This window comes from Anas acuta, chromosome 1 (assembly GCF_963932015.1).
Source record: "Anas acuta chromosome 1, bAnaAcu1.1, whole genome shotgun sequence".
Classification (NCBI taxonomy): domain Eukaryota; kingdom Metazoa; phylum Chordata; class Aves; order Anseriformes; family Anatidae; genus Anas; species Anas acuta.
This window is the reverse complement of record NC_088979.1, coordinates 20,469,874-20,496,073: the sequence shown is the minus strand read 5'-3', so window position 1 is coordinate 20,496,073 and position 26,200 is coordinate 20,469,874. Positions and strand designations below refer to the sequence as shown.

General features: G+C 42.2%; 1 protein-coding gene across 10 annotated transcripts in view; it reads left to right on the top strand.

Moving 5' to 3' along the window:
* Positions 1-26,200, top strand: part of SPATA13 (spermatogenesis associated 13) — a 164,348-nt gene that overhangs the window by 132,375 nt on the left and 5,773 nt on the right. For 8 of the 10 annotated variants that reach the window (XM_068671741.1, XM_068671752.1, XM_068671789.1 and 5 more), the window contains 9 exons: positions 858-1,002; positions 11,222-11,358; positions 11,795-11,974; positions 13,015-13,200; positions 15,787-15,966; positions 16,663-16,895; positions 19,997-20,126; positions 20,829-21,201; positions 25,813-25,887. In XM_068671741.1, coding sequence (XP_068527842.1) covers positions 858-1,002; positions 11,222-11,358; positions 11,795-11,974; positions 13,015-13,200; positions 15,787-15,966; positions 16,663-16,895; positions 19,997-20,126; positions 20,829-21,201; positions 25,813-25,887 — 1,639 coding nt within the window. Of the gene's footprint in view, positions 1-857; positions 1,003-9,032; positions 9,266-11,171; positions 11,359-11,794; positions 11,975-13,014; positions 13,201-15,786; positions 15,967-16,662; positions 16,896-19,996; positions 20,127-20,828; positions 21,202-25,812; positions 25,888-26,200 lie in introns of those variants that run through there. The other 2 variants (XM_068671807.1, XM_068671813.1) reach the window with 2 other exon arrangements.

Genomic DNA, 26,200 nt, shown 5'->3' with positions numbered 1-26,200 from the left:
TCGTTGTGTTTTGTTTTCATCTGGCAGCTTAGGTGTGAGAAACAGTTTTCAAACAATACTAAATCATTGATTTCCTAGCAGAGTGTCAACAGGTCATGAAAAAAGCCTTGATGTTTCAGATTACTTGATAAAGAGCCTATGAACAGTAATTGCTGAAAGATAAGGGAAGATTAAAGATGTGTTTCTCTGAAGTTTGTATGATGACGTTTTGCTGTTCAGCATGGAGTTGTTCAGGGATGACAAAATTAGACTGAATTTGCAAATAGGTACAATCATAATTAAGCAAATGAATGATATAATAAAAGAAAATGTCTTCTACATAGTTATAAGTAAATTAAGTATTACCTCTTTTTAATGTGACTCCTGGGATCTTCAGAGCAGGGGATCATTTAGGCAATTATTTTGGTCTTGTAAAACAAGTTTATTTCACTTGAAAGCAATATGTTTATTTGAAGTAAGAAAGCATCCCAGTAAATGAACACCACTTCCAGCTGTAGAATTAATTGTTGGTTATTCTACCATTATTCAGATGGGTGCTTACAGTGTCAGCCTGAAGTTGGTTAGATCCCAGAGCATTTAGGGATGGAGTATTACAAGATGAAAATTATAGTGCATGGCTGATTGTAAGAGAGGGCGATAGCGTTTTTAATTTAATAGAGAGCTATAACATTATAAAATATTTACCATGATGATGGTGGGTACATGATGTAGTGCTTAAGCACCATCACAGGTGCTTGAAGTAGGAGTGTTCACTGCCCCTGTAACTAGCTGGACTACCTGAAGGGACTCTTTGCACCCAAGCTGGACTGGTGGGTAGGTTGTTTACTGAGACCTGATTTTCTCTTGTTTCCCTGCAGCCTGCCACACGGCCACCGGTTCCTGCACACCAGGTGCCCCCCTACAAAGCCGTCTCAGCCAGGTTTCGCCCGCTCACCTTCTCACAGAGCACCCCCATCGGCCTGGACCGCGTTGGGCGACGGCGGCAGATGAGAACATCTAATGGTAAGACGTACAAGTCCTTATAACTCTCTCTGGGTCTCGGCTTCCTGTGCCAGCTTGGTCAGCAAATAGATCACTGTGGAATAGGAAAGGCTGCAGACAAACCCTTTGGCAAAGTAGTACATGGTTACGTTGCTCGGTTCTTTATCTTTTTCATCAGTAGCTTAGCCTGCTGTGCTCATGTAAAACCTGTTTTTCACACTTGCTGTGTGACATTGCTGTAGTTTACCATATTGCTTGTGCTCCTGTATTTTCCATCCTCAGTGTTCACATACTTGCCTACAGATAATAATGGAACATGAAGGAAATAAGGTGTAATGTGCTTGTGTTCGTAGACATACCACATGTATTTTACATTTTTTGTTGTCATGCATTTGGTTTAACTTCCTAGGTAGAAAAGCCTTAAATAATGCAACAATTTGGTTCAGAGAAGTGTGTGCAGCTGCAGTTGCTTACTCTGGGTAAATGCAGCCCAGCCAGGTTTCAGGTGCATTATGGTGTTGTGGTTTAACCAGATTTAACAGATTTTAACAGATCTGTGGTTTAACAGATTCTTGGAAAAGATTGCCTTTTCAGGGAAATTTAAGCAAAAGATTGCTTAAAGAGCAGTACTCTTTATCAGCCTCTGATATGTCCTGTGTGCTTTTTCTGTAATTGTTTACTGTTAGCATGCAAAGCTATCTGGAGTTAATATAAAGTCCTGTCTAGTATTAGTGGAACATTTTTTGGCAGATGATATGAGAAGAGTCTGGGTTAGTGCAATTCGTGTTCTTTCACTGTGAGCGTAATCTGAACAGTTACTTGTGCCTCCCTGAAGAGTGTCAGAAATGGCAAAGTGTTCACTTTAGATCCTTCACTGATAATAGTGAAAAAAGCATTGCTGGGAGCCTTCATTCTGCCTCCCTGTGCACAGAAATCAGTAAAGATGTCTGGATGAGGACTTGCTATGACTGAAGCAGGGAACCTAACAAATAGCATTTTCAATGTTTTCTGTATTAAAGTGATACATATGTTTACTAGTACTTGGCTTATATGATTCTAAGTTTTAGTCTAATAATATCCAAATTCTGCTAAAAAAAAAATCTGTCAACTACAAATTAATTTATATAGGAACATTTTAAAACTGCATTTTCCAGCCCAAAGTAGAGCTTGAATATTAGGCAGGTTTTTTTTTGGAACATGCTTTCCAAGAAAAAGAGTTCATAATTTCTACCTATAGCAATGAGATACATTATATATACGATATCAGTGTTTTCCTTTTAATTTATATTGTAGGAAAATATTGGGAACTACTTTAAAACCCATGTCTGGAATGTGTCCTTGCTCTAGGTACCTCGGTGTAATTAATGATCTAGATTAGATGTAGAGGTAAATTACATCTAATTCTGAAACCCTTGCTTCTCACAGTATCTCGGTCCATGATTTGAGAAGGGCTCCCCACAGATGACCAGGTTTGTCACCAGCTTGTTTAGAAAAAAGAAATTATTTAACTATCACAGAGTAGGAATTTTTTATTTTTAGTTATCCTGTCCATTTTGTATTTGGAAATCACATGAAATGATATTAATTAGCTAACCTTAGACAGCTGCCTGAGAGTAGTATATTTCTAGGTATGTAGCTTTAGAATAACTGGTCTCCCCAATGTAAGCATCATGATGACAAATGCACAAAGCAAGATTTCTGCCACTTCTCAAGACAATGAAGCCAAAGCAGTACTGATTATGCTAGATGTTTCATGACTTGTTACAATAAACATAGGCATTGAACAGGAAAAGCTTTTTAAATCAAAGCCCTGAAGGCAAATGGGGAATATCATGGGCTTCACAGTTTAAGGGCAGTTGCAGAGATCTTTTAAGTAGCTCTAGTAGAAAATAATAAAGTGACCCGTGTCACACATTCTGATCTCTTTTCCTTTTTCTCTTAAATTCACAAGGCATTTCCTTGTCTTTGAACATGTGAGAGTTTTTTGTTTGCTCATATACAGTGAAATTTGATAACACAAAAGCCCTTTATTATAGGCAGAAATTCTAAACCCAAGCCTTGAAAACCAGTGGTATCTTATTTTAGTGACTTGCTAAAGCCTAATATATTGTATGGCTACTTTTATAACAATAGGAGGTAGGCTTGGAGATATAAATTTTTAGAAAACGGCTGTTACAGGACAGCAAATCATCAAACTACAGGAGACAAAACCAGCCAGCACCTAACGGAAAATTCCCTTGAGACTCATAATGCTAGTCTTGTGCTTACAGGGTTACAAGTTTAAATTATATTAAAGAGGTTACCAATTTATCACAATAGAGGAAGTTTGTATAAGCATCTTTAAAACGATGTCTTTTTCACATTCTGTGGTGTGGGACTTGAATTTGGCTAAATGCGTCCGTGAACTTTGGATAGCCTCAGCTCCAAGTAGGAGGGGTGGAATTCAGTTTACGTCACCTAAATTTAGTCTAAATATGGGTACCTACGTAAGAGTTGCACTGTCAAACTGCCATCACAAGCAGTGGTGGTCTAGGCCTTGATGCAGTTTCCCACCCCAGGTGTACAGTACTGTGTGGGATACCCCAATATCTGCATAGGGCTGACAGATGTGGCAGAGGACCCATGGAAGACCTATTTCTTCAGTGGCAGCTGGAGGCCAGTTGCTGTATTCTGCAGCCAAGGTGTCTGAAAAGCTCAAGGGACCAGAAAGGTTCATTGACAGGAGTTTAAGGGGCATCACACAATCCATTCCTACAGGCGAGGCAGTCGCAGTGTTGCAGAGAAGCCTCTGGAGTGGAGGGTGATGGCTCTGATCCTTTCAGGGATGGGAGTCAATTGACTCCAGAAGGTAAAATCTATGTTGGTGGGTGATGGAATCGTTAGTTGCATAGATACCTGAGCTTGGTGATGCAAACAGGACAGCATCTGTAGGGAGGAGCTGGTGTATCTGGGCAGTCCTCGGGACTGTGGAGGGGAGCTGGTCGCAGTGAGCAGGTGGATGCCCTGAGGAGGGACACACTGGAGGCAGAGCTGAAACTGTCGGGTAGAAACTAGAAGACCTGGAGCCCAGTGGTAAGGTTGTCCAAAATGCTGCTGATAACATGCTTGGTGTCAGACAGAGAGGCCTTTGTACCTTCAGGCACCTTCCTGCAGAAAATGGTATAAAAAAGAGGGAGATTTAGATTATTTATGAACTGAGGAACATTTGAAATGAAAAGATCCTTTGTTTTGTAAGCCAAAACAAAAGCAGGCTGCTGACATGCAAATCACAAGATTATAGAGCAGTTTCTAAACAAAGAATTAGGGGAAAACTGGCAAAGTGAAGTAATACACAACGGGACAACACATCCTTACAGGTAATGTCAATGATCACTTCTTCCTCAAATGAAGGATGAGGCAGAAGTTAGCAAAACTGTACAAAATAATCAGGAGCTATTGGACAAGTGTTGTTTAAAAATTATTTAGAACAACTAGAAACTCTGCCAGTTGTAGTGGAGGTTTAAAGAGGTTTAAAGAGTGAGATGGAGAAATACACGTATTTTAAAGGAGCTACATGGCATAATAGGTATATTGTAAATGTGGTCGAAGGAGGATAACCAGTGGAGCTTATTATCATTGTGCAAGTTTTATAGGAATAACAGAAAAGGTTGTGCCAGTGAAAGAGTGTTTCTAATGTATTAAAGGAAAACTAACAAGTTAACTATATCAGCAAGTGGTACAGGATCCATGGTCTGGAAATATTCAAAAGTATAGTAAAGGGATTAAATTATAAACCACCTGAGATCACACTAATAATGACAAATCAAAAGTAAATGTGACAAACTAAGGAAATCTGAGAAGTGTCAAGGGCAGCAAACATAAAACCAGACTTAAATCACTGCTGTTTGCATTAAGCACTGTAATGGGGCACAGAACTACATTTTTAGGTGTACCATAAATAACTTCTTGGTGCAGCTAACCAGGAAACCTACAGGAAGGGAAACAATTCTTGAATCATTCCTGAGGTATGTGTGCAGGATCACACAAGAGCTACTCTGCGAGGGTGGGATGCTTCTACAGCTGAGCTTGTTGACCTTGATTGGAGGACACAGAGAATTTGGGGTGCAGTTTGTTGACCAAATTTAGACAGATATTGAATCTTGCCCTCTGAATCCATAATGCACTCTGAACCAATATCCTTGCAGGAGTGAGGAGAGTAAAAAAATCCAGTGCAGTATGTGTTTTAATTTAAAAGAAAGGAAAGGAATTAAAAATGAGAAGTCACTCATGTAGCAAAGGAATTTAAAGGAGTAGACAAAAGTGGTGAGTGCTTGCAGGCAGCATGGAGAGTGTTCAAGGACTGCATATTAGACGCTTGGAGCAAATTCATGCCACTTGTCGAAACAGAATTTGGAAATACCAGAAAAGGGTTCTGTCATTAAACACAGGGGAAAAGAAACAATGAGAAGAAAAAGCAGGCATCCTTCAGATTGCTGAATTGTATCCAAATAGAAAAAATAAACTGCTGATTTTGATGTAAAAGTACATGAAAATAGAAACAGTTTGCTACGGACATAAAAATGAAGTCCATTTTCAAAAATGTGAGAAACCAGCAGACTGCCAGACAGCTTGAAGGCCTTGTCAGTGACTGTGAAATAAAACCTGAGCTCAAATTAGATAGCGATCTGTCCTAAAATGTCAGTAAAAGTTTTAGAGTAACTAAATGAATAGTAACAAATTGCCAGAACTCGTCAGGGATTTAAGAATGACTTTGCAGAGCTACTGTCTCCAGCATGCTCTTCGTTGCTTAAAATTGGCTTGGAAGGCAGGGGGAAGGCAGTGATGGGATAACTGTTCAATGAAGTACCAGGAGGGAGCCAGAGATCAGTAGACCAATTAGCCTGACATAATAGTACATAAAATATAAAAATAATGTAATTAGAACCTAAATAATATAACAGAGAGTGACCAAACAGTGGTGGTTCCTTAGGATGAAGAAGAGTCAATGTGCATTATGTAGAGGGAAGTTGTGCCCTACGGATTGATTAGGTTTTCTGAAAAAATCAGCAAGGGTATGACTGGGAGATGCAGTGTGTATAGTTTACGTGGGCCTTCCAAAGGCCTTCGACATGGTCTCTTAATAGAGGCCTGGGATGAGAAGGAAGATCCTCCTGCACAGGAAGATAAAACTGATGAAGCACTAAGAGAGGAGGAAAGTGGTTCTTCTTCTTAAGGTGAGAGGCAACAAGTGGAGATGTGAGGAACGGAGCTGGTGTTCTGCTGTTCAGCGTCTTCGCAGATAACGTGGGAAGGGAGGGAGGTGCAGAATGAAATTACGGTTTTTGCTTGTGGGCTGAATTATTCACAGCAGTGAAAACATAAGCTGCTTGAACAGTTGCAGGAGGATTTCACAGTAGGAAGGCACAGCTCTTCTCACTGGTGGCAGGTGACACTCGGTGTTGATAAAGGCGAGGTAGCGCACATGGAGGAAAAGAAGCCTGGCGTGCGTACCGACGAGTGGACTTTGAACTAGGTGCCTTTCAGGAGAAGCTCTAGCAATTGTAATAGATAACTAAAATGTCATTTCAGCACATAGTAACCGTCAAAACAGTAAATAGAAGAGCAGGACTTTGTAGGAAGGGAACAGAGAACAAAGCAGAAAGCCTGATTGTGCTGTTGGTGTGGTGTGTGGGGGGCCATCTACCCGTTCCTTTCCACCTCATAAGGCATTTCTTACAAGGGACGACACAGAGAAAGGCAAAGAGGATAAGAAAATCTATTCAGTGTCTCCGTGTGAAGAATGATTAACTAGGCTTGGGCTCTTCAGCTTGGACAAAAGAACAATAGTGGAAAAAAAATGTCTATACACTGATTGGCATAGGAAAAATGAACAGATAATTGTTATTGTTTCCAGTAATGTAAGAGCTTAATGAAATTGCCAGATAGTAAGTTCAAAACAAAAGATGGTTTTCATATTCTGTAAAATTAAACTACGAAACTAATTGCTACACATGATATCTCAGATCCCAGAAGCTTGCAAAAATTCAGAAAGTGATTTGAAAAAAATCAGCTCATTAAACACCAAGATATCACTTCTGCCCCAGGAGGAATCTGCCTCTGATCTGCAGATAGCTGGGCTGTAGGAAAGTACATCAGAAAAACCCCATTACATGCCTCGTCTGGTTTTATGTTCTTCCCTGGGCATCTGCTGCTGGCTGCCGTCAGAGGGAGAGCAGGGGGTTGGAGGGACCTTTGGTCTGCCCTAGGATGGGGACATGGCATTTTCATACATAAAGCCTCATTTGAAAATTGAGGAAGGAATAAAGCAGGGCTTATTACATGCTCAGAGTGATGTTAGGATTTATTACATGTTCTGTACTTCCTGCAGTCTGCGCAGATTGTTTTAAGACAAACAAAAAGCAGTGTTTCAGCTTCCCATGCTTGCTCTCAAACCGCTGAGCTGGGATCTGTCACCAGAGGGGTATCTACAACCAGATATTCCCCAGGTGGTGAATTAGCTTTTGGTATTTTAGTGTGTACTCTCCACAGCCCTTTCAGCGTTGGGCAAGGCTGCTCAGCGTGCGTTTGGGCACGGTAGCTGGGCTGCCACTGCCAAGGACAGCCCGCGCCGCCTGTCCCCGGCCGATGGGGCGAGGAAATGAACCCTCCACCAGCTCACCCCAAGCGAGCACTTTGGCAGCTCCGTTTAGGGCCGCACAATCGCTAGCTGTGAGCGTGCAGAGGAGGCAGAACAGCTCTCCCCGCCTGGCAGCGGCCCACACGGTCGCGCTGGGTGAGTCATCGGGCAAACGCACCCGTTCCGCTCCAGTTTGCGACAGTCAAGCCACAAGACTGGTTTTCACAGATCATTTTTAATGTCTCTTCTCGAAGAGTGGCGTGGCTTTCGATCTGGTTTTCCCATGGCGGTTCAGACGTTTTTTCCCCTGCAAGTAGGGTTTTGACATGGCTGAGGGCTTGTGTTGTGGCCGCTGAGACGCGCGAAGCCTTCACTTGCAGGTCCCAGGGTGGTCGGCACTTCACAGTGACATACACGAGTGTTTCTTTAGCTGGTTCCTGTTTGTTCAGTTGTGTTTTACCGACTCTGAGAAGAATGCGTGGGTATGTGAGTAAGCATCGTGTAATACGTAGTAGCTTACTGTGAGATCCACCAAGTCTGCCTGCAGCAAGAAATAACAGGGAAGTTGGGCAGTTCAGAAAGGAATTCCTCCTGGTCCCCGGTCATGGGCAGCATAGTCTGGATTTTTGTGAGAAGATGGCATTAACATCGCCGTGTGATGCTTGGCCTGTCAGCCTCCCTCTGAGGCTGTGGGAAGCCACATGGCTGTTGGTGGGTGCTGAGAGACGGCTGTGTGTGAAAATGGCTCGGCCAGTGTCCCGCTGGAGGGGGCAGGTCCCGGCTAAAGCATGGGCTGAGGTGAGCAACGACACAGCGTGCAGGTGGAGGATGATTCATGAAGGTGGTGGAGCTTCCCAGCTCGTCACTGGAGGGCTGTGACATGCGTGGAAAACCTCCGAGCGTGGGGTGCAGCGGGGGCTGCGGAGCTCCCACATCTGCTCGCCCACGCATGAGGGAGAAACAGCATAGAGGTTGGGGGCGTAAATGCTGAGCTGGGGCAAGCAAAGGAGCTGAGGTACTGAAGCCCTGCTGCTCGGGCACCCTGTTTTCACTCCCTACTTGAGGTTTGTGTGAGAAAATGCCTTCACCCCCCCTCCCCTTTCTCCCATGGGGCACCCTGCCGCAGCCTTGGCATTTCTGCTGCCCGTGCCCTACATAATGACACAGCATTTAGCAGCACGGCAGAAGTTTTAACAGCCACGCAAAAACTGATAAAAAAAAAAAAAAACAACAAAAAACAACTCCTTTGTTGCTCCCTGCTGGACTTGTAGCTGGCGTAACGAGTCAGAGACGGGCTGATACCCGCTGCTGCAACACCAGGAACACCCCACACCCCTCCGGCTGTTCCCGTTGAGCGGTGGTGGCTACACCCGGCACTGAGCTCACCCTTCTCTGCCGACAACCCAAGGCCCTCCCCGGCACCAGGGGAGCCGCCTCCTGCTGCCTTCCCGGCCCTCCCTCCCCGCCAGCACCCGGCAGCCTCCGGCAGCCCCACAGCCACATCCCATCCGTGTCGCCCCCGAACCCTCCGGGTCAGCCCGCAGCGGTGTGAGGCGAGGTGGCTGTGGGGGCAAAGCGAGACCCTTCTCTGCCAGGCCCAGGGCGGCGGCAGCATGGTAGCCCGCGGTGGGATGGCGAGATTTTGGAGCCTGGAGAGCCTGCAGATGGGTACGTGTGAGTATGAAGTGCTGGGAGCACGTTGCTTTGTGGGTTGAGGGGGTCTGCTGCGACGGAGGGGGCTTGGCGGCAGTGGTCTGGTGACAGGGGACATAGTCGGTCCCACATCGTCCCTTTAAGTTTTGTGAGTTTTTTGCATCCCGTCCCTGCCGCTTGCCAGCAGAGGAACAGGCACTGGGGCTGCGTTTCGCTCGAGCGTGACTGCACAGACAATGCAGGCATGTGGGCTCGGTGAGGAACAGCGAACAGCGATCAGTCCCCAAACTCCACTCATTTTTCATCTGGATCTAAAGGAATTAGGGTGTTTTGATGTGCCACCGGTACTGGAACAAAACCAGCAGGCAGCACTGATGGTGCAGGAAGGATGGATAAAGAATCACTGGGGTGATTTTTTTTGTTGTTGATGATTTACAAGCAAAAAATCGATTTTTGTGAATTATTTATTTGCAGATTTTTTTTAATAAAGCAGTTGCAGGAAGTTTTACAGGATGTATTTGAGAAGTTTGACAGTGCTCAGGTTTATGAGTCTTTAGGGGAAAAGTTTTTTTATTTATTTATTTTTTTTAATTAGGGATTCGGCATCCTCCCCAGTTAGGTCATTATACCATTAACGTGAGTGCCTGTGTAAAATGCTGGGGGGTAGAACGGAGCAGTAGAATAGAGATGATGGCATATTTTTCCACTTTTAAAGAAAACAAAAATCTTTTTAGTTAATTTGTGCAGCTGCCAGCTTTGATCTCTTCCGCAAATGATTACAGGGACGACCAGAGATGCTAGCAATGGTACGAGCACCTACGAGGCGGGGGGTGGAAGTGGTTCTGCCCATAAAGCAAATAGCTGACAGGCTGCAGCGTGTCAATTGTGGCACAGTGTGGGGCACAGCAAAGCCATCTCCCTGCCATGTTCATGCTTCTGGAGCCCAGAGTCAGAGCACGGGCACAGAGCAGGGCAGAGAGGCAGGGGCAGGAGGCAGCGGCAGGTTCAAGAATGCATCTGAAAGGTCCTTCCCCTTTGAAAGTGAAGGGGATGCTGTGCTGGCTCGTCCACATGGGAGCTTATCTGGGATGCCACAACCATTGAAAAGGGAGTTAAACACTAGCAGCATATTTCAAATATTATTTGTGATTGGAATTCTTGAGCACTGTGCGATCTTCAGACAATGTTTATTTGTGGCTTGGGCCAGCTGCAGGAATAGACCTTTAAGGATAAATTGAGGGGGATCAGAGGGTGCACTCAAGCACTGGCCATGAACACCTTGTGGTTATTAGCTCCTCCCCAGATCTGGTTTGGATGTTACAGCTGGCTTTCAAAGGCAAGCCTGGTATAAAAGGGTCTAGCACTTTTTGGGTGTGTGGATCCGAGTCAGATGGTATTACTGCTCCCCACATCAGTCCTTCTCCTTCGATGATATTCGATGGCTTATGTGGCTGTATAGACACGGTGAGGCTCATCGTAGCTCTGACCTGTGCTTCTTTACAAGGTGTGGGGTGCCCACCCCTTACAATCCCACTGTGTCCCAGTGGGAGTGTGCAGAGGGATGTGACAGCTGGGGGCTGGCAGTGGCCCCCTCTGGCTGCCAGTAGCCCACAAGAGCTCTCACGTGCTGTGCTGTGGGGAACTGCACCAACACCTCTCTTCTGGTTCAGATTGTTTTACATTTCCTCTGCAATTAAAAAAAAAAAAAAAAGTTTGTAGTTCTATTTTTAACACAGACAAAAGAGAATATTTCTGTTTCATCCCATACTAAATGAGAAAATTACAAAGAAGAGTAAAAAGTATTTCACAAGAGAAAAGTGGCTTTCCTGAGAACCCTACACTTTCATTGTTATTGTTATACTTGTAACAACAAAGGCAACTCCTAAGCAATTCCTTTCACATTGTTTTGTTTTTGGAATAGGCGCCTGTATAAAAATGATTGCACAAACAGCTGTTCCACCTTTGTTTTAGCTGCTGCAGATGGTGGGACAGAATCCTCAGCGTTGGTGGATGACAATGGCAGCGAGGAAGATTACAGTTATGAGGAACTCTGCCAAGCCACACCGAGATACCTGCAGCCTGGAGGGGAACAGCTCGCCATTAATGAGGTAACATCCTGGGCTGCAAGCTGCTGTGGGGAATCTTTGCATTGTTATTGGGATGGAGTGCATGTTTTCCTCAGGCCTGAGGTTTTTTATTAATAAAAAGAGTAATGACTGCAGGCATCATGATGAAGTATCCAGCAGCAGCGGCATCCTGCCTCTGACAGAGTCCCAGAGCAGATGCCAAGGGAAGAGCATGGTGACTAGGACTTAGCTGAGACCCTAATTCATTAGCTATCTAACTGCTCTGGAGTAGGACTCTAATCATTCTTACTCTAGTAAATGCATGCATGGGTTTCTGAAGATCCAGAAGTTTTAATTTCATCTTGTAAAAGGATTAATCTCAGGCACTCTAGTGAGACATTTTGGTCTTTTTAGGAATTTATAAATAGTTCATTGTTTATCCTTTGTCTTTCACATCCTCTTTCTCTTCCCATCTCAGCTGATAAGCGATGGCAGCATTGTCCATGCAGAAGCTCTCTGGGACCATGTGACTATGGACGATCAAGAGCTGGGATTCAAAGCTGGAGATGTCATTAGAGTCCTAGAAGCTTCCAACAAAGACTGGTGGTGGGGAAGAATTGAGGACAAGGAAGCCTGGTTTCCAGCTAGCTTTGTCAGGGTGAGTAACTGTTGTTTTTGCACCATTGTCAGGCAAGGTTCCTTATAGTAGAACGGAATGAAGCAATGACTGTGGCATTACATCTAAATGAAGGGCCTGATCATCAGCATTTTTGCATCTGAACATCAGTGGTGTAACTCCTAATGACTTCACAAGTTATAAAGCAGTAGAAAATCACACCACTAGCTCCTGACACCTTTTATTCTCACTTCTTCTTTTGTGTGTCCCATTTGTAACCAAAGGAGTTTCACAAGTGGAAATGAGGGCAGCAGGAAGCTCAGCCAGAAGCAATCAGTGTATACAGAGAGGACACAGCAGTTTGTATGAGAGATGGGAAAGCTGTGCTGCGTGCTGCTCTCTTCTGTTACTGCAGAGATTTCTTGATGAAACAGGCAAAATTTATTACCACATAATTCTGTAGGAGTCTGAACTCCTTAGTCAGACATAACACGACATTGAAATATATTTCACAATTTATTTTACTTTTTGAGAGCCCATTAGGAAACTTGGGCTACAAAATATTAAGTACTACACAAAGTGCAAAATGTGGCTCCTGCCTTTACTATTCTTAGTTCTTCAACCAAAATGGGCAATCAGACAAAAGTGGACAAAGGAGGTGCTGTTATCCACATTGTGCAGACTGGCAGCTGGGGCAGAGGGAAACTATTTAGAAGTATTTGAATGAATTGTCTACTTTTGAAATTTTTGCTTATAAGCTGAGTTGGCCAAAATAATACATAAACTGTTAGGAAGGGAGACAAATAAATCTGTAAAATACACAGGCAGCACAACATTATCTCTCAGAAAATGGGAGTAGGAAGCCATTTATTTAGCCAACTAGACAAATCTCAGCACTTTATTTGAATATGCAGTGAGTATAATGAGATAAATCCTGTTGCAGAACCCCCCCTTGTAAGGCAGGAATGGGAACATTTGTGTCACATGTCCTCTCTTAATTGTAAGAACTTTGTAACAGTCTTGTCATGCTCTGTAGAAGTTGGCTGTTTTACTCTAGTTTGCTTTGTTTGTTCTGGCTGCAGCTGCGAGTCAATCAGGAAGAACTGCCGGAGAATTGTAGTAGTATCCAGGATGAAGAACAAGATGCAGATATCAGCAAGCATCGTCAGAAAATAGCTGAAAACAAGGATCAGATGAGAACCAACGTTATACAGGAAATTATGAACACAGAACGAGTCTATATCAAGCATCTCAAGGACATCTGTGAGGTACATGCTTTAACCTGAAGGCATTCTGCTGACCTAGTGCGAACAAAACATCCCATCTAAGTTAAGAACTGGAGTATTTTCACAGCTTATAATATTCCCAATTGCACTGCCAGTCAGAACCTTGTCATGCCCTCATAAGGGTTTCCTCTCCACAGACAGCCACAAGGCACCACTTCCTTTTTTTTTAAAAAAAAAAAAGTCCACTTTTGACATGGCAAAAATAGTTCAGTTGTCTGACTGCTATTTCTATAAAAATAAATGAGAGGAAGTCTAGTTTATTTGAGACATTTTATCACTTGGTTTAGATAGAAAACTTGCAGTAATTAATAAAATCTGCTACAGTTCACAGACTAAGCTCTATGAAAGTATCATGCAAAGAGAAAGTTTGCTGGGTGAGATTTTTTTTGTTTTCTCCAGCAAAGAGACTTTTGTTGATGCTTAGGAGCTATGAAGTCTTTCAAGGTGTTCTAGGACTAGTTTGCTTGTTTGAACTGTGAAATAGCAAGAACACAGTGTTTTTTCTTTCTTTTTATTCAAGCTTTCTTGGAAGACCGCACTCAGTCAAGAAGAAGCTTCTTAATACTTTTCACTGATACTTGCCTTTTCTGATGTGGACTGTGATGCATTTGCCCTGTATTTGACGTGTACTTGTGCTGACCATCTGAATGGGTGCTAAGCAACCTATCAAAATATTCTTTCTACACTTGGTTTACTGGTTCTCTCTCTGTATTAGTCATGTTGTCATCCTTTAGTCCGCCACTCATTAGATTCTTTCATGGACAGCAAAGTAGACATGACAACAGTGTTGTTTTCTTTTTCATTTTCTTTTTGTTTTCTTTTTCTGTTTTCTTTTTCCTTTTCTTTTTCCTTTTCTTCCTTTCTTCCTCCCTCTTTGTGGATCAGGCCTTTTTAATGCAGTTTGAAGAAAGATAAATGGGAAGACAAGAAGACAAAAAATTGTTGCTAGCTTGCAGGTTATTTTTAAAAAAACAAACAAACATTAAATCTAAGTTTTGTCATTTGGATTCACTATTTACATACGCTATCAAGTTTGACTGGCTGCCTAGAAGATGAGGGAGGAATTTGTACACACAGCTGCATTGCTCCCATGGTTAGCTGAGTTCTAGGATACAGCTTTCGTATTTTACTGACCTATTAATTTTTAGACTGTTATTAATGATTAAATCTCTCTAATACATATCTTCTATAACTCTTCTTTTTAAAGACATGCCTGTTCAGTTTAGTACAGAACAGCAAACAAACTTTCCAAGTAGAGAAATGGTGCTGCACGCTCAGCATGTGGGGTAGAGGTGGTTTGCTTTCCTCTGAGTGAATTTGTAGGGTGGTACAAGCAGAACACTGAAAACACATTCAGGTAGGGCTGGGACTGAGCCAGAAAAGCTACTGCAGATAATAATGCAAATGTGCCAGGCCTGCACTAGAATGAATCACTAGGGTTGGTGCAGTCAGAATCACAAAGCTGGTAGATACCCAGAAAAACCAGTTGTGTTCACAAATTGCCTGCCATCCACATTGAAAAGCTGCACAGAGGCTCCTGCTTCTTGCTGGAGTTATCCTCCTGATGGTGGTGGTTGGCATGCAGTGTAGCCACTGCACAGCACTCAGAGCAGATGGCTGTGCAGGAGACAGGGATGTTCCTAACAGCACCAGCAGTGCTCAGGGATGCTTCCTGGTAAACCTCACTGGAGCAGCTGCAGGCTTTTTACAGCTGTCTGCTCCCAGAGTGATTTGGGAGAAACCTGGAAGCAGCCAAATGGAGGAGCCTAGCACATAACCCCCATCATACCAGTTACCCTGTGGGCACATCTGCACCCAGGCACTGTAACTGATAGGGGAATCTGAGCACAGCTGGTGCTTCTTGATATCAGCTGCTGTTCTACATCCTCCTCTCCCCTCTCAGCTGTGTGGAGCAGGTACCTGAGGACTTCCCGTCTGTGTGTGGTGGCAGCTGCTGATTGTTGGAGCCTGTAAGAGCCCCCTGACCTCATCTTTGCCTCCTTGCTATGTGGATGCTGATAGGATCTGATATTGGTTACTGAAAGCAGAGTAGAATTTGCTTCAAGGGCATTTTCGAAATGAAGGACTTAGTTATGCATCTGCTTACACTGGATACAAAGGACCCGGACCCATGTGATATTCTTGCAAGTAACGAAAATAAAAGGAAAAAGAGATCATATTTTTACACAAGTCTTGCTGGTATTGTTACCTCTTCACCAGTACTATCTGGATTTGAACAACCAGTAGCATTCTGGCAGTATTATAATATGTTCTTAATTGTGCTTCTGGGTCCTGGGTCCTGGCATGGCAGGACTGGGTCCTGCCATGAGCTTTACCCGTGGTGCAGATATCTGGTTCCCTGATGCATTTACTGTACTGTGAGACAGAAATTGGATTGGAACAATCAATTTGGGCATAAATCTGAAATTGCTTGTCCAGGCATTTATGCATGGCTGGGAAACCACTTGTGCTTGCAGATCACAGGGTTTTGCCAGTTCAGTGGGATGCTACAGGGTAGAATCTGTTTTTGTATCTTCAAACTAAAGAGTTTTTTTGTCTCATTTCTAGGGTTATATTCGTCAGTGTCGCAAACATACAGGAATGTTCACCACAGCCCAGTTAAGCACCATTTTTGGAAATATTGAGGATATTTACAAATTCCAAAGAAAGTTTCTGAAGGATCTTGAGAAACAGTACAACAAAGAGGAACCTCATCTGAGTGAGATAGGATCATGCTTTCTTCAACATGTATGTCGCAAAAGTTGATTTTAGTTATGAAACAAATAAAACACGATAAGAAAATGCTCTTAGGGTGTTAGGAGGTTTGACAAGTGCCAATCAAATACTAATCTAAGTGTACTAATCTTACATTTTAGAATGTAAACTATTTAAAACTAAGTTAAATAATTATTTAAATATTTCAGATTTCTCCTTATCTTTAGCAAGCATGTATCATTATACACAATTTTAGGTTTTCTTTTCAAAACTGTAGTGATCACAGATGATTTGGAATATCTACAATAATCTTAGATTGCTTAGTTGGGAATGCAACAACTTCCTAAAGAAAATCAGGATAGAAAGTGGGGGGGAGAAAGTCTTAATTCGTGTTAGACACCTGCTAAACCTATAGCTGTCGAGGCCTTCTAATTTCCAAGATTTTTCCGAAGGCAAAATATTTCTTGAAGTACTGGGCTTGATGATTCTGACTGAACGAAGGCCTCTGTCTCTGTTCATACAAAGAAGGTGCATAGTTTTGACAATTACAGATTAGATTTCTATATAGTTTCAAAGCCAGTTGTTACTGAATTTGGATACCACATAGGAAATGGATTAATTAATATAACTAGATATAATAAGTATATTATTGTATTAAAAAATACTCTTCTTTATAGTCAAATACTTTAGTTGAAGCTTTGATTGTTTTTTTTTCTATTTTTCCTGTAGCAAGAAGGCTTTGCTATTTATTCAGAATACTGTAACAATCATCCCAGTGCCTGCATTGAACTTTCCAAGCTAATGAAACAGGGCAAATACCGTCACTTCTTTGAGGCCTGTCGCTTGCTCCAGCAGATGATTGACATTGCCATTGATGGTTTTCTTCTCACGCCTGTACAGAAAATCTGCAAATACCCTCTGCAGCTTGCAGAATTGCTCAAATATACCACTCAGGAGCACAGGTGAGAGAATTAAAAAGATAAATCTTAAATCAGTGATAACATGTAATTATTGAAACCTTCTGGGTGATACAACACAGATGGGAGCTCCTGATGGCATCTTGGAACCATAACAATATTAACAAAAACAGAATCTGAAACGTAGCGCAGGAGACTGTCAGTGTGTAAGATGGAATTGAGGAATAAGTGAAAGAGGGAAAAGGAAAAGAGGAAGGTGCTGAAATAGGATGGAGGGAGGGATTTGTAAATCAGTGAAAAAAGCCATTGTGTCAAAGAGAAGAAGGAAGTCCACAGAAGAAAGGGAGAAGCTGCATAAATGTTGTGGATACATGAAAAGGCAGAGGGCCTTAGAACAAAAACACAATCTGAGCAAATTTGAAAGTAATGTTTTTTGAAATTTACTAGTAATAAACACTGCAGAGGAAAGGTGTTATAGAATGAATTCTTTCTTGAACCCACTAGAAAATGTAGTTACAAACTGTGAGAGCACAGGGAGAACCAAGAGGGAAAAAGCTAAGAAAGAATGATTAATCAAAGGAAACAGCAAATAATGTTAACAAAATTTTATAAGAAAATGTTAGCAGAATGTTGTTGTTCAGGGATTTCCAAGGTATTTTTGCATTTGTTGTTGTGGTCTTCTGATGAAAAGTTCTGCTAAATGTAGGGTGTACTCCCAGTAACTTGAAGACTAATGCTTATTGCCCCAAAATAAATACAGAATACTTGGGGATCAGTATTTCCATACCAGTTCCATAAAAACTTGCTTTGAGGGTTCTTGTAATCTACACTCTTTGTAGACTTCTTCCTATCTGAGCTACTTCACCAGGTTTTCTGAATATGTGCTAGATGTACTGTTCAGGTTTTTTTTGTTTTTTTTTTTTTTCTTTTCATCGCAGTGTAAAGATCCCAGTCTCTCAAAACTGAATTTTTCACTAGACCCAAGCATAATGTTCCCTTTTACCTTTCTTCCCAAGGTGGGTCTTTACCACTCACTGTAATAATGCCAATAAAGAAAATCAGAGAAAAATATAAATCTGGGTGGAGACCTTAACAAGACAGGAAATGTAGTGTGGAAGAACAGCTCCTCAGAAAATAGAAATTATCAGTTAATTAAAGAATTCTTCCATTACAGTGACACATATAATAACCCTTGTTAGACAGTTAACCTGTAGGATGTGTATGATGTCTTCAGATGTTACATGTTGTAAGTGTTACCATAGACCAGGAAACCAAAAGTATTATTCAGAGTGGGTATAGGGCACATTGTTACTGTATCATCTGCAACTCAGAATTTGATTTTTTCCTTGAGATTTTTTGTTAATTTAAGAAATTACTGTTTTTATACTACCTGCAACTGTAAATTGTAGCTGGTAAACCATCTGGGATTGGCTATGTATGAAGAACACAGAAACATACAAACCTGAACTGAAATCCAAGTGACCAGGTATATTTTGAACCCACAAGAAATACTTTTTTGTTTGGTGTCTGATAGGAAGCTTGCATACTAGAAGGGGCAATTTATTTAGGTTCATCCAAAACACTTGTTTGCAAAAAAAAAAAAATGTTCAGACATTAGATTTTCTGCTGGGATAAGTAAGAACTGATGTTGCAGGCAATTAGCCTTCCTAGTATACCCCATGGCTGATTAACTCTTTGACTAAATTAAGATTTTATCTTTAAATGTCTGCCTATTTACCTGGTACAATTGCAAGAAAAATGTTCCACCGTGACCCCTGTTCTCAAAGTCCAGGCACAGCCTGAGGCAATGCTTTGTGGGCCAAAGCCTGCAATTCTTTAACCTTGAGAAAATTCCCCTTGGAAACAATGGGGTTTTTGCTAGGGACCTTAGGATTGTGGACTTTTGACGTTCAGGGGTTCATTTCTGTAGCCCCATGGAAAGCCCTGCAATGACAATTGAGACAGCTATCAGTTTCCCAGCTGCTAATTTCCGAAAGCTTATTCCGTGAGTGACTAAATCCGTAGGTGGAGTGTCAGACAGCTCTTGCCACCTTCCACCCACAGTGGCCACCCTCCTGACCTGTGACCCAGCAGGCGGAGGTGCCTGCAAACACGGCCGTGCTCCCAGTGTCAAGAGATGCTCGCCTGCACTCATGCAAAGCCTTGGCACAGCTCCAGTCAGCTTATTCTTTCGGAGCTTTTTGTTTTGTTTTAAGTAGCACAACTGAAGATGTGCACAGCCCTCTGTGAAGGCCACAGTTTATGCAACAAGTGAGGACTGGCGTACACACCCACAAAGGAGGAACTGAGATAAGAGTAGCAGTGTGGCTATCATGCGGTCACCCTGTGGGACATCTCCCTGACATGAGATGGATCCTGTTATTGTTAATCTCACTTTTTGTATACAGCGTGGCAGAAAAGGGTTTCCAGAGCTATAAACAGAGAGAGGAGAGAGCAATGTGCAGATGTAGAAGGGAAGTGCATTCATCAGCAGATGAAAATAGGAACCAGGACAGAAGCAGATAAAGAGGACAGTGAGGCTGACCCCTTTGCAGGGTTTATTTCTGGCTCATACTGTTTTCTACCTCTGGCTCCCTTTTCTGCAAGAGTCATTGTGCTAAAGGATTGAAGACAGCTGGAACTCATAAGGCAAGAAATAAGTCTTTCCTTCCCTCTTCTCAGAGACTCCATGTGAGGAAGGTGAAGGAAGGAGAGATGCTACACAAAGGGGAACCAGAACCTGCCTATGGGCTGGGTACAGTCAAAAGCAAGTGAGGAGCTCAGGGAAAGAAGGAGGGAAGCAGGGCAGGGGAAGAAGGACAGGAGACTTGCATTCCATCTGGATCACTGAGGTGAATGGGAGTTTTACCGTTGTTTTCAGTAGACACAGCATTTCTATTAATTAATCTACTCTTTCTGCCTCCTTACAAGATTAGTAATTTGCTCCTGCACAAAATACAGCAGTACACTGAATTCTACAGACTGTTATGTGAGCTTGAAGATAGCTGAGAATCAGCTGTTTCTTATTCAAATACTTTAAGTAGAGCGATAAATGGGTAATGCAGGCCGATAGCACCATGTCACAGCTTCTGATTGCATCATTCCTATTGCATAAGTGATCTTTGAAACATGCCTGCATTTCACAGTGATTATAACAACATAAAAGCTGCATATGAGGCTATGAAGAACGTAGCATGCCTGATCAATGAGCGAAAACGAAGATTGGAAAGCATAGACAAGATAGCGCGTTGGCAAGTGTCTATAGTAGACTGGGAGGTAAGTGCCTGACCCTTTCCTGGTCAAAGGTGCTGTGTACAGTACTTCATGTCCTCTACATCTACATATCTTTCTGCGTAGTAGGTAGTTTATAGTGTCTACTTTTCAGCTGGTCACTGCTCAGGTAAAAGTCCTGTTGCTTTCATTTGCAGTGATTGTGTTATTGATTACCTTGTTTGACTCAGGAAGAGCAGCACATAGTATGTGAACATGTCTTTGAGATGATGCTGGAATGTAGGAATCATAGAATTGTTAAGGTTGGAAAAGCCCTCCAAGATCATCTGGTCTTACCATCCCCCTACCATCAATGTCACCCACCAAACCATGTCCCCAAGCACTATGTCCAACCTTTCCTTAAACACCCCCAACGATGGTGACTACACCAATAGTTGTTTTTTTTTTTAATGCTGGTGCTGTAGAATCTTACTTGGATTTATGGTAGTTTTATCAGAACTTGAACCCTCTTTAGTGACTTTAATAAGTGTCCTTCAGATTTATGCATAAATAAAGCAGAACGGAATCACATTCATTGAGTTTGCCTGTGTAAGATTATTTACATTCTGTAGCATTTTCAGATCTAATAATAAAAGTACGAGAAAATGGAATACATTTAATAATTGATTAGTAAAATGAGACTGGTTAGGCACATAGTAAGTTCTTGAAATGTTATTTACTTACTACGTGTATAATATATCTTCTTAGGGCCCAGATGTGTTAGCCAGGAGCTCGGAACTCATCCACTCAGGAGAACTGACCAAAATATCAAAGCAAGGCAAAAGCCAGCAGAGGACTTTCTTCCTTTTTGACCATCAGCTTGTGTTCTGTAAGAAGGACCTATTGAGGAGGGACATCTTGTATTATAAGGATCGTATTGACATGGATGAGATGGAACTTGTAGACGCTGAAGATGGCAGAGACAAAGACTTTAACGTTAATGTCAAGAATGCCTTTAAGATAATAAACAGAGCAACAGAAGAGATTCATTTGTTCTGTGCAAAAAAGCAAGAGGATAAGAAGAGATGGATGGAGGCATGCGAAAGCGAAAGGAGGAGAGTTCAAGAAGATAAGGAAATGGGTGAGTGCAGGGGTTTCCTCTCTAAAAGTTGGTAATAACAAAGAGGGAATATTGCTGTTTTTCCACTCCTTTTTTATGCTTTGTGCAGATGTGCACTCTGCCTTCTGGGACTGGTGCCTCATTCTTACCTGACACAGCTTTTAGCTGTGTAAGCAAAGCCTGTTCAGGTGTGTTTGTCCTGTCATTGTGGGCCAAAGGTCCAGGGCAGCTAAAAATGGTATCTGAGTTACAGTGTAACCTATGTCATTCTAGGGCATTGTGGAGTACAGTGATATATAGGATATGACAACAGGCAGCTCACAAAGACCTATCAGTAAGAAAAATCCATCCAAAATCCCAGCAGCTATGTCTGAGTTATTGGCCCAAATATCTGTTCTTAAAGGACACTGTATTATAAAGCCAAGCAGCAGTAGTTGTAGATTTGTACTTCTCCTTTTTATGACTTTAACTTAATGTGGAAGAGAGTGGCATAATTCATAAGAAATGCTCTTCAGGCTGTGGATGGCAGCAGATTAGAGTTGGAAGTGCACTGAAGTGGATGATACAATTTAGAAATTCGTAAAATTTAAACAAGATGCTAAAATCTCATATTCCAATTTCACTCAAAACATCTGGTCACAAGAATAGGAAGACAGAAATAAACCTTAGGTTGCAAATGTAAACCCTTTAATCTTAGAGGATTTCTCCCATTTGATACCGTTGTAACAATGACAAAAATAAGATCTCATCCAAATATATTGTAGATGGTCCATCTACAAGCTAAAGAAAACACTTTCAAGTTTACCAATTCATATTCTAAAACCAATTTTAACTCCTTCCCATTGCACCAGCTGCTGCAATTAACCCCAAGCACCTTGACTAAGTAATCAAGCAGCCACAGCTAAACTTTCCCCAAACATCTTAAAACAAACTTCTCTTGTGCTGAACATCAGGGGGTGACATTAGCACAGAATCACAGAATTGTAGGGCTTGGAAGGGACCCCAAGAGATCATCGTGTCCAACCCCCCTGCCAAAGCAGGTTCCCTACAGCAGGCTGCCCAGGTAGGCATCCAGACGGGCCTTGAATATCTCCAGAGAAGGAGACTCCACAACCTCCCTGGGCAGCCTGTCTCCGTGCTCCACCACCCTCACCATGAAGAAATTATTTTGCATGTTGGTGCGGAACTGCCTGGGCTCCATCTTGTGGCCATTGCCCCTTGTCCTGTTCCCACAAACCACTAAAAAGAGGTCGGCCAAATCCCTCTGTCTCCCACACTTAAAATATTTGTAAACATTGGTTAGATCCCCTCTCAGTCTTCTCTTCTCAAGGCTGAACAGACCCAGGTTTCTCAGCCTTTCCTCACGGGGGAGATGTTCCAGGCCCTGTTTCATCATATTGTGGTCCTGTTGGGCACAACACAGATGACTTTCATGAGTTGCTCTGTGTAGAGCTTATTCACACATCTTATGCTCCTGGGGGAGGGTGTTGGCTGCCTTTACCAGTTCACCTAAATGGAACTTTAAAATCATACGGATATTGCAAAAGGGTGAAGGTGATTTGAAGATGCTAGAGTAGCACACAGATGATGCCCAAACAATCCCTCTTTTAACAAAAGTTATGAAAAACCTCAGCTCCAGCATACAACGTGATCAAGAGCTGTGAATAAGTCACAGCTCTTGCCCTTTGGTGATGAGGGCTGAGCAAAAGTAGATAAAATTTAAGCATTTTTCATTTCTATTCCTTCTGAGGGATGCTCCTGAGCTCTTCAAATCTTTACACCTCTTCCTGCAGTGTTTTTTTTTTTTTTTTTATGGAGCACTGGGCAAGTATGTTGATGAGGCTGAGTGCTGTGTGCTGGGATGCTTCTGAGGTTCACTCCAGTGCTTGCTGGTGGCAGCAGTGGGTCTGTCTTGTGCAGCAGTGGGGTGTTCCCATTCCGTTTGTGGAAGGCCACACTTCCAGAAAACCCCAATCATGGGGAAACTGCAAAGGTGTAGCAGCTGCAGTCATGTAAATGTCATTATTCTACTGGGATCTCATGAGATTCTACTGCGGAACTCATGAGAATCAAGATATGACACTCAGAAGGGGCAGCCATTCACCAGTGGTGGCAGTGATAAGGATGAGATTTGTCATCATAGCACTAACCCTTATTTAGGGCAAGGTCACAAATCTCCATTGTGCTGCGAGCAAAGATTGCAAGGGAGGGTCCCCAGTGCTTCTGTTCTTAAGGCACTGACTGCACTATGGTGAAGACACGTGCGTGTGCAGCCTTTCCTGCCCATGTAACATCCATCCTGCTGGAAACTTGCTTTTCAAATTATACTCATTATTCAGATTTAGTAGTACCATTTTTGGCATGGGTGTCTTGAACCAGAAGAAACAAAGCTGAGTTGTAATAGCCAATGTCCATCCGGTCTTGTGAGTTTCAGTAGCTTGGATGTATTCTCCACTACCCAGAAGGCTGCTTGTTTTCCATAAAATTTCTTCTTTTTGGCATAATTGAACATTTCCTTTAGCCAAAACCAGTGGCAAAGCTCCAGTATTCTCAACCTCAGGTTTAAATTTATCTTGTTGATTTTGTGAGCTATCTTGCTGGAGTTTGCATAAAGCCTCTAATCTAACCACTCTAAGAACAAACACATACTCTTCAAATGGCATTTTACTTCTATTTTCAAAAACACTTTGGTCAGGTCATTGTCTCCCAAACCATATCTAGCTTTTCTTAGCTTTTATGAATACATGTGAAGAAAAGGCCATGGCCAGAAAATCCTTCTCCAAGCCACTAATAGTAACCCTACGACAGCGGTCTGATCTGTGCTGATGAAACTGCTTTCATTTCTTTTGTCCGTTTCCTTGTTTCTATACAGGAAAGAATTGCAGAATAAAATAAAAGAAACTTATGCTACCCCAAAATTATGGCTGAATGCTGTTGTATTTTAAGTTAATAGGCTGATTTAGATTAGATATAAGCAGGAAATTCTTTACTCAGGGTGGTGAGGCCCTGGCACAGGCTGCCCAGAGAAGCTGTGGATGCCCCATCCCTGGAGGTGCTCAAGGCCAGGCTGGATGGGGCTTTGGGCAACCTGGTGTGGTGGGAGGTGTCCCTGCCCATGGCAGGGGGCTGGAACTGGGTGGGCTTTAAGGTCCCTTCCAACCCAAACCATTCTGTGATGCTATCATTTGTAGTAACTTCTTTGTAAATTCATGTTAAAAAATTAAAGGAATTTTAAAAGTATAGAGATATGCAGGCAAATGCAAAATGGAACCAAATCATCTGCTTTATTCTACTTTGGAGTTGCAGTTTTTGTGTTCTTTGTGTGCATGTGAGTGAAGTGAGTGAGAGCCCGTGCACCCTGTTGTCTGCTTGTGCTAACAAAGCAGATCCATATATCGCCGATGTCTTGTACAAAGGGAGAGGGAAGCAGAGTGCCTGTGCGTGGGCTCCAGATGACACCAGACACTTGGCTACCTTTCCTAGCAGATGTCTGGCTTCTCTGTACTCAGCACGGATCAGTCACACTTGTCATGTGGTAGCATATAGCATAGGGTTGGCCACACACTATAGCATCATATAAGTCATGCAACTATGCAAACAAGTACTTGAGAAACCAGAGTGTGGGATCCAGCCCCAGTCTGATGGCAGCCACGACCACATCACAGCCTGCTTTGGTGTCTGGCAGAGGACGTGATGCTGAGTCCTCTGGGTTGAAGGAATGCTGCCCTCCACAGCCTTCTGCTATGTCTGTGCTGCTAACGGCAGTTCCTTGGCATACACAGGGCACACCATAAACAAGATAATGTCCACCTGGTATCTCGTTCACTCGAGGACTGTGCAAAGTAGTTACAACAATTTCTGCTCTATGCCAGACAAAAGTACAGAGTTTATGAAGACTGATGTGAGATAATATCGTGGAGTTTGTTCAGCCCACAGAAAGCTTTGCTAGCTTTTTTTAAAATCAAATCTTTTATTCCATGTGGATGAGCAAATAAATACATTAAATACAGAGGGTGAAGCAATGAGAAGGTGGAAGGAAAGCAGGTCGTGTCCCCTTACAGAACAATACAAGGTTTGCCATAAGACTGAGTATTTCAAACATAAAGATATTAGGGGTTTACTTGGACCAATTTTGTACTACTGCAGTACCAGTGACTTCAGTTTGTTACCCCAACTTAGCTCAAATTGCCTGAAAAAAGAAACAGAATCTGTATTTGTGTTCTACTGCTGGGTGGCTTGTAGCTTTCAGAAATGCTAATTTGCTAATTTATTCTTTTTTCTTTCTATCTGTAGTTATCTGGAGTTATCTGTAGAAAGATTTTTTTGTGCACTTAGTGTCTACCATTTATGAATTTGTAAAGCAAACTTTTCCTATTTATTTACTGGCAAATTCATGTTCTTATTCTTATCCCAGAGAAACACTGGCTAAAATTACATGGTGAAGTAAAACATGTCTAAAAATTTTGGGATAAAATTTACCCAAGGATTTACTTAGAATTACCAAAGTTAAGATTTACTTGGAATTACTAAAAAAATGGTTAAAATAGTTTACCTGTTAGTTTTGATTTAATGTAATCAAACATTAGATTAAAATATTTTTACACCATTGCCCTAATTTACTCTTTTGCATAGGAATGGAAATCTCAGAAAACCAGAAGAAACAAGCCATGCAGAATGCCCATAAGTCAAGGCATGGAAAAATGAAAGGTGAGTATTTAAGAGCAACTTCACACTCCTATTTTATTCCAGTGTGTTTAGTATTGGGGAAAAGTGCAATGGTTGAATTCCTGAACCTTTTAAAAATTTGTCTTGGGTTTACATGGAGTTCAAATTATTCACAGTAGCCCGTATTTCAAATTCAAATACCTTTGTAAACTAGCTACGAAATGAGCTTCCCTGTCTCCTTCAGACAGCAAGTCAGTATTATCTCCTTGCTGGAGAAGAAACACAATAGGCACAGCAAGCATTATGTTTAAGTCTGTAAGAAAGTGCTCACAGAGATTAAATTCAAAATGAGGGT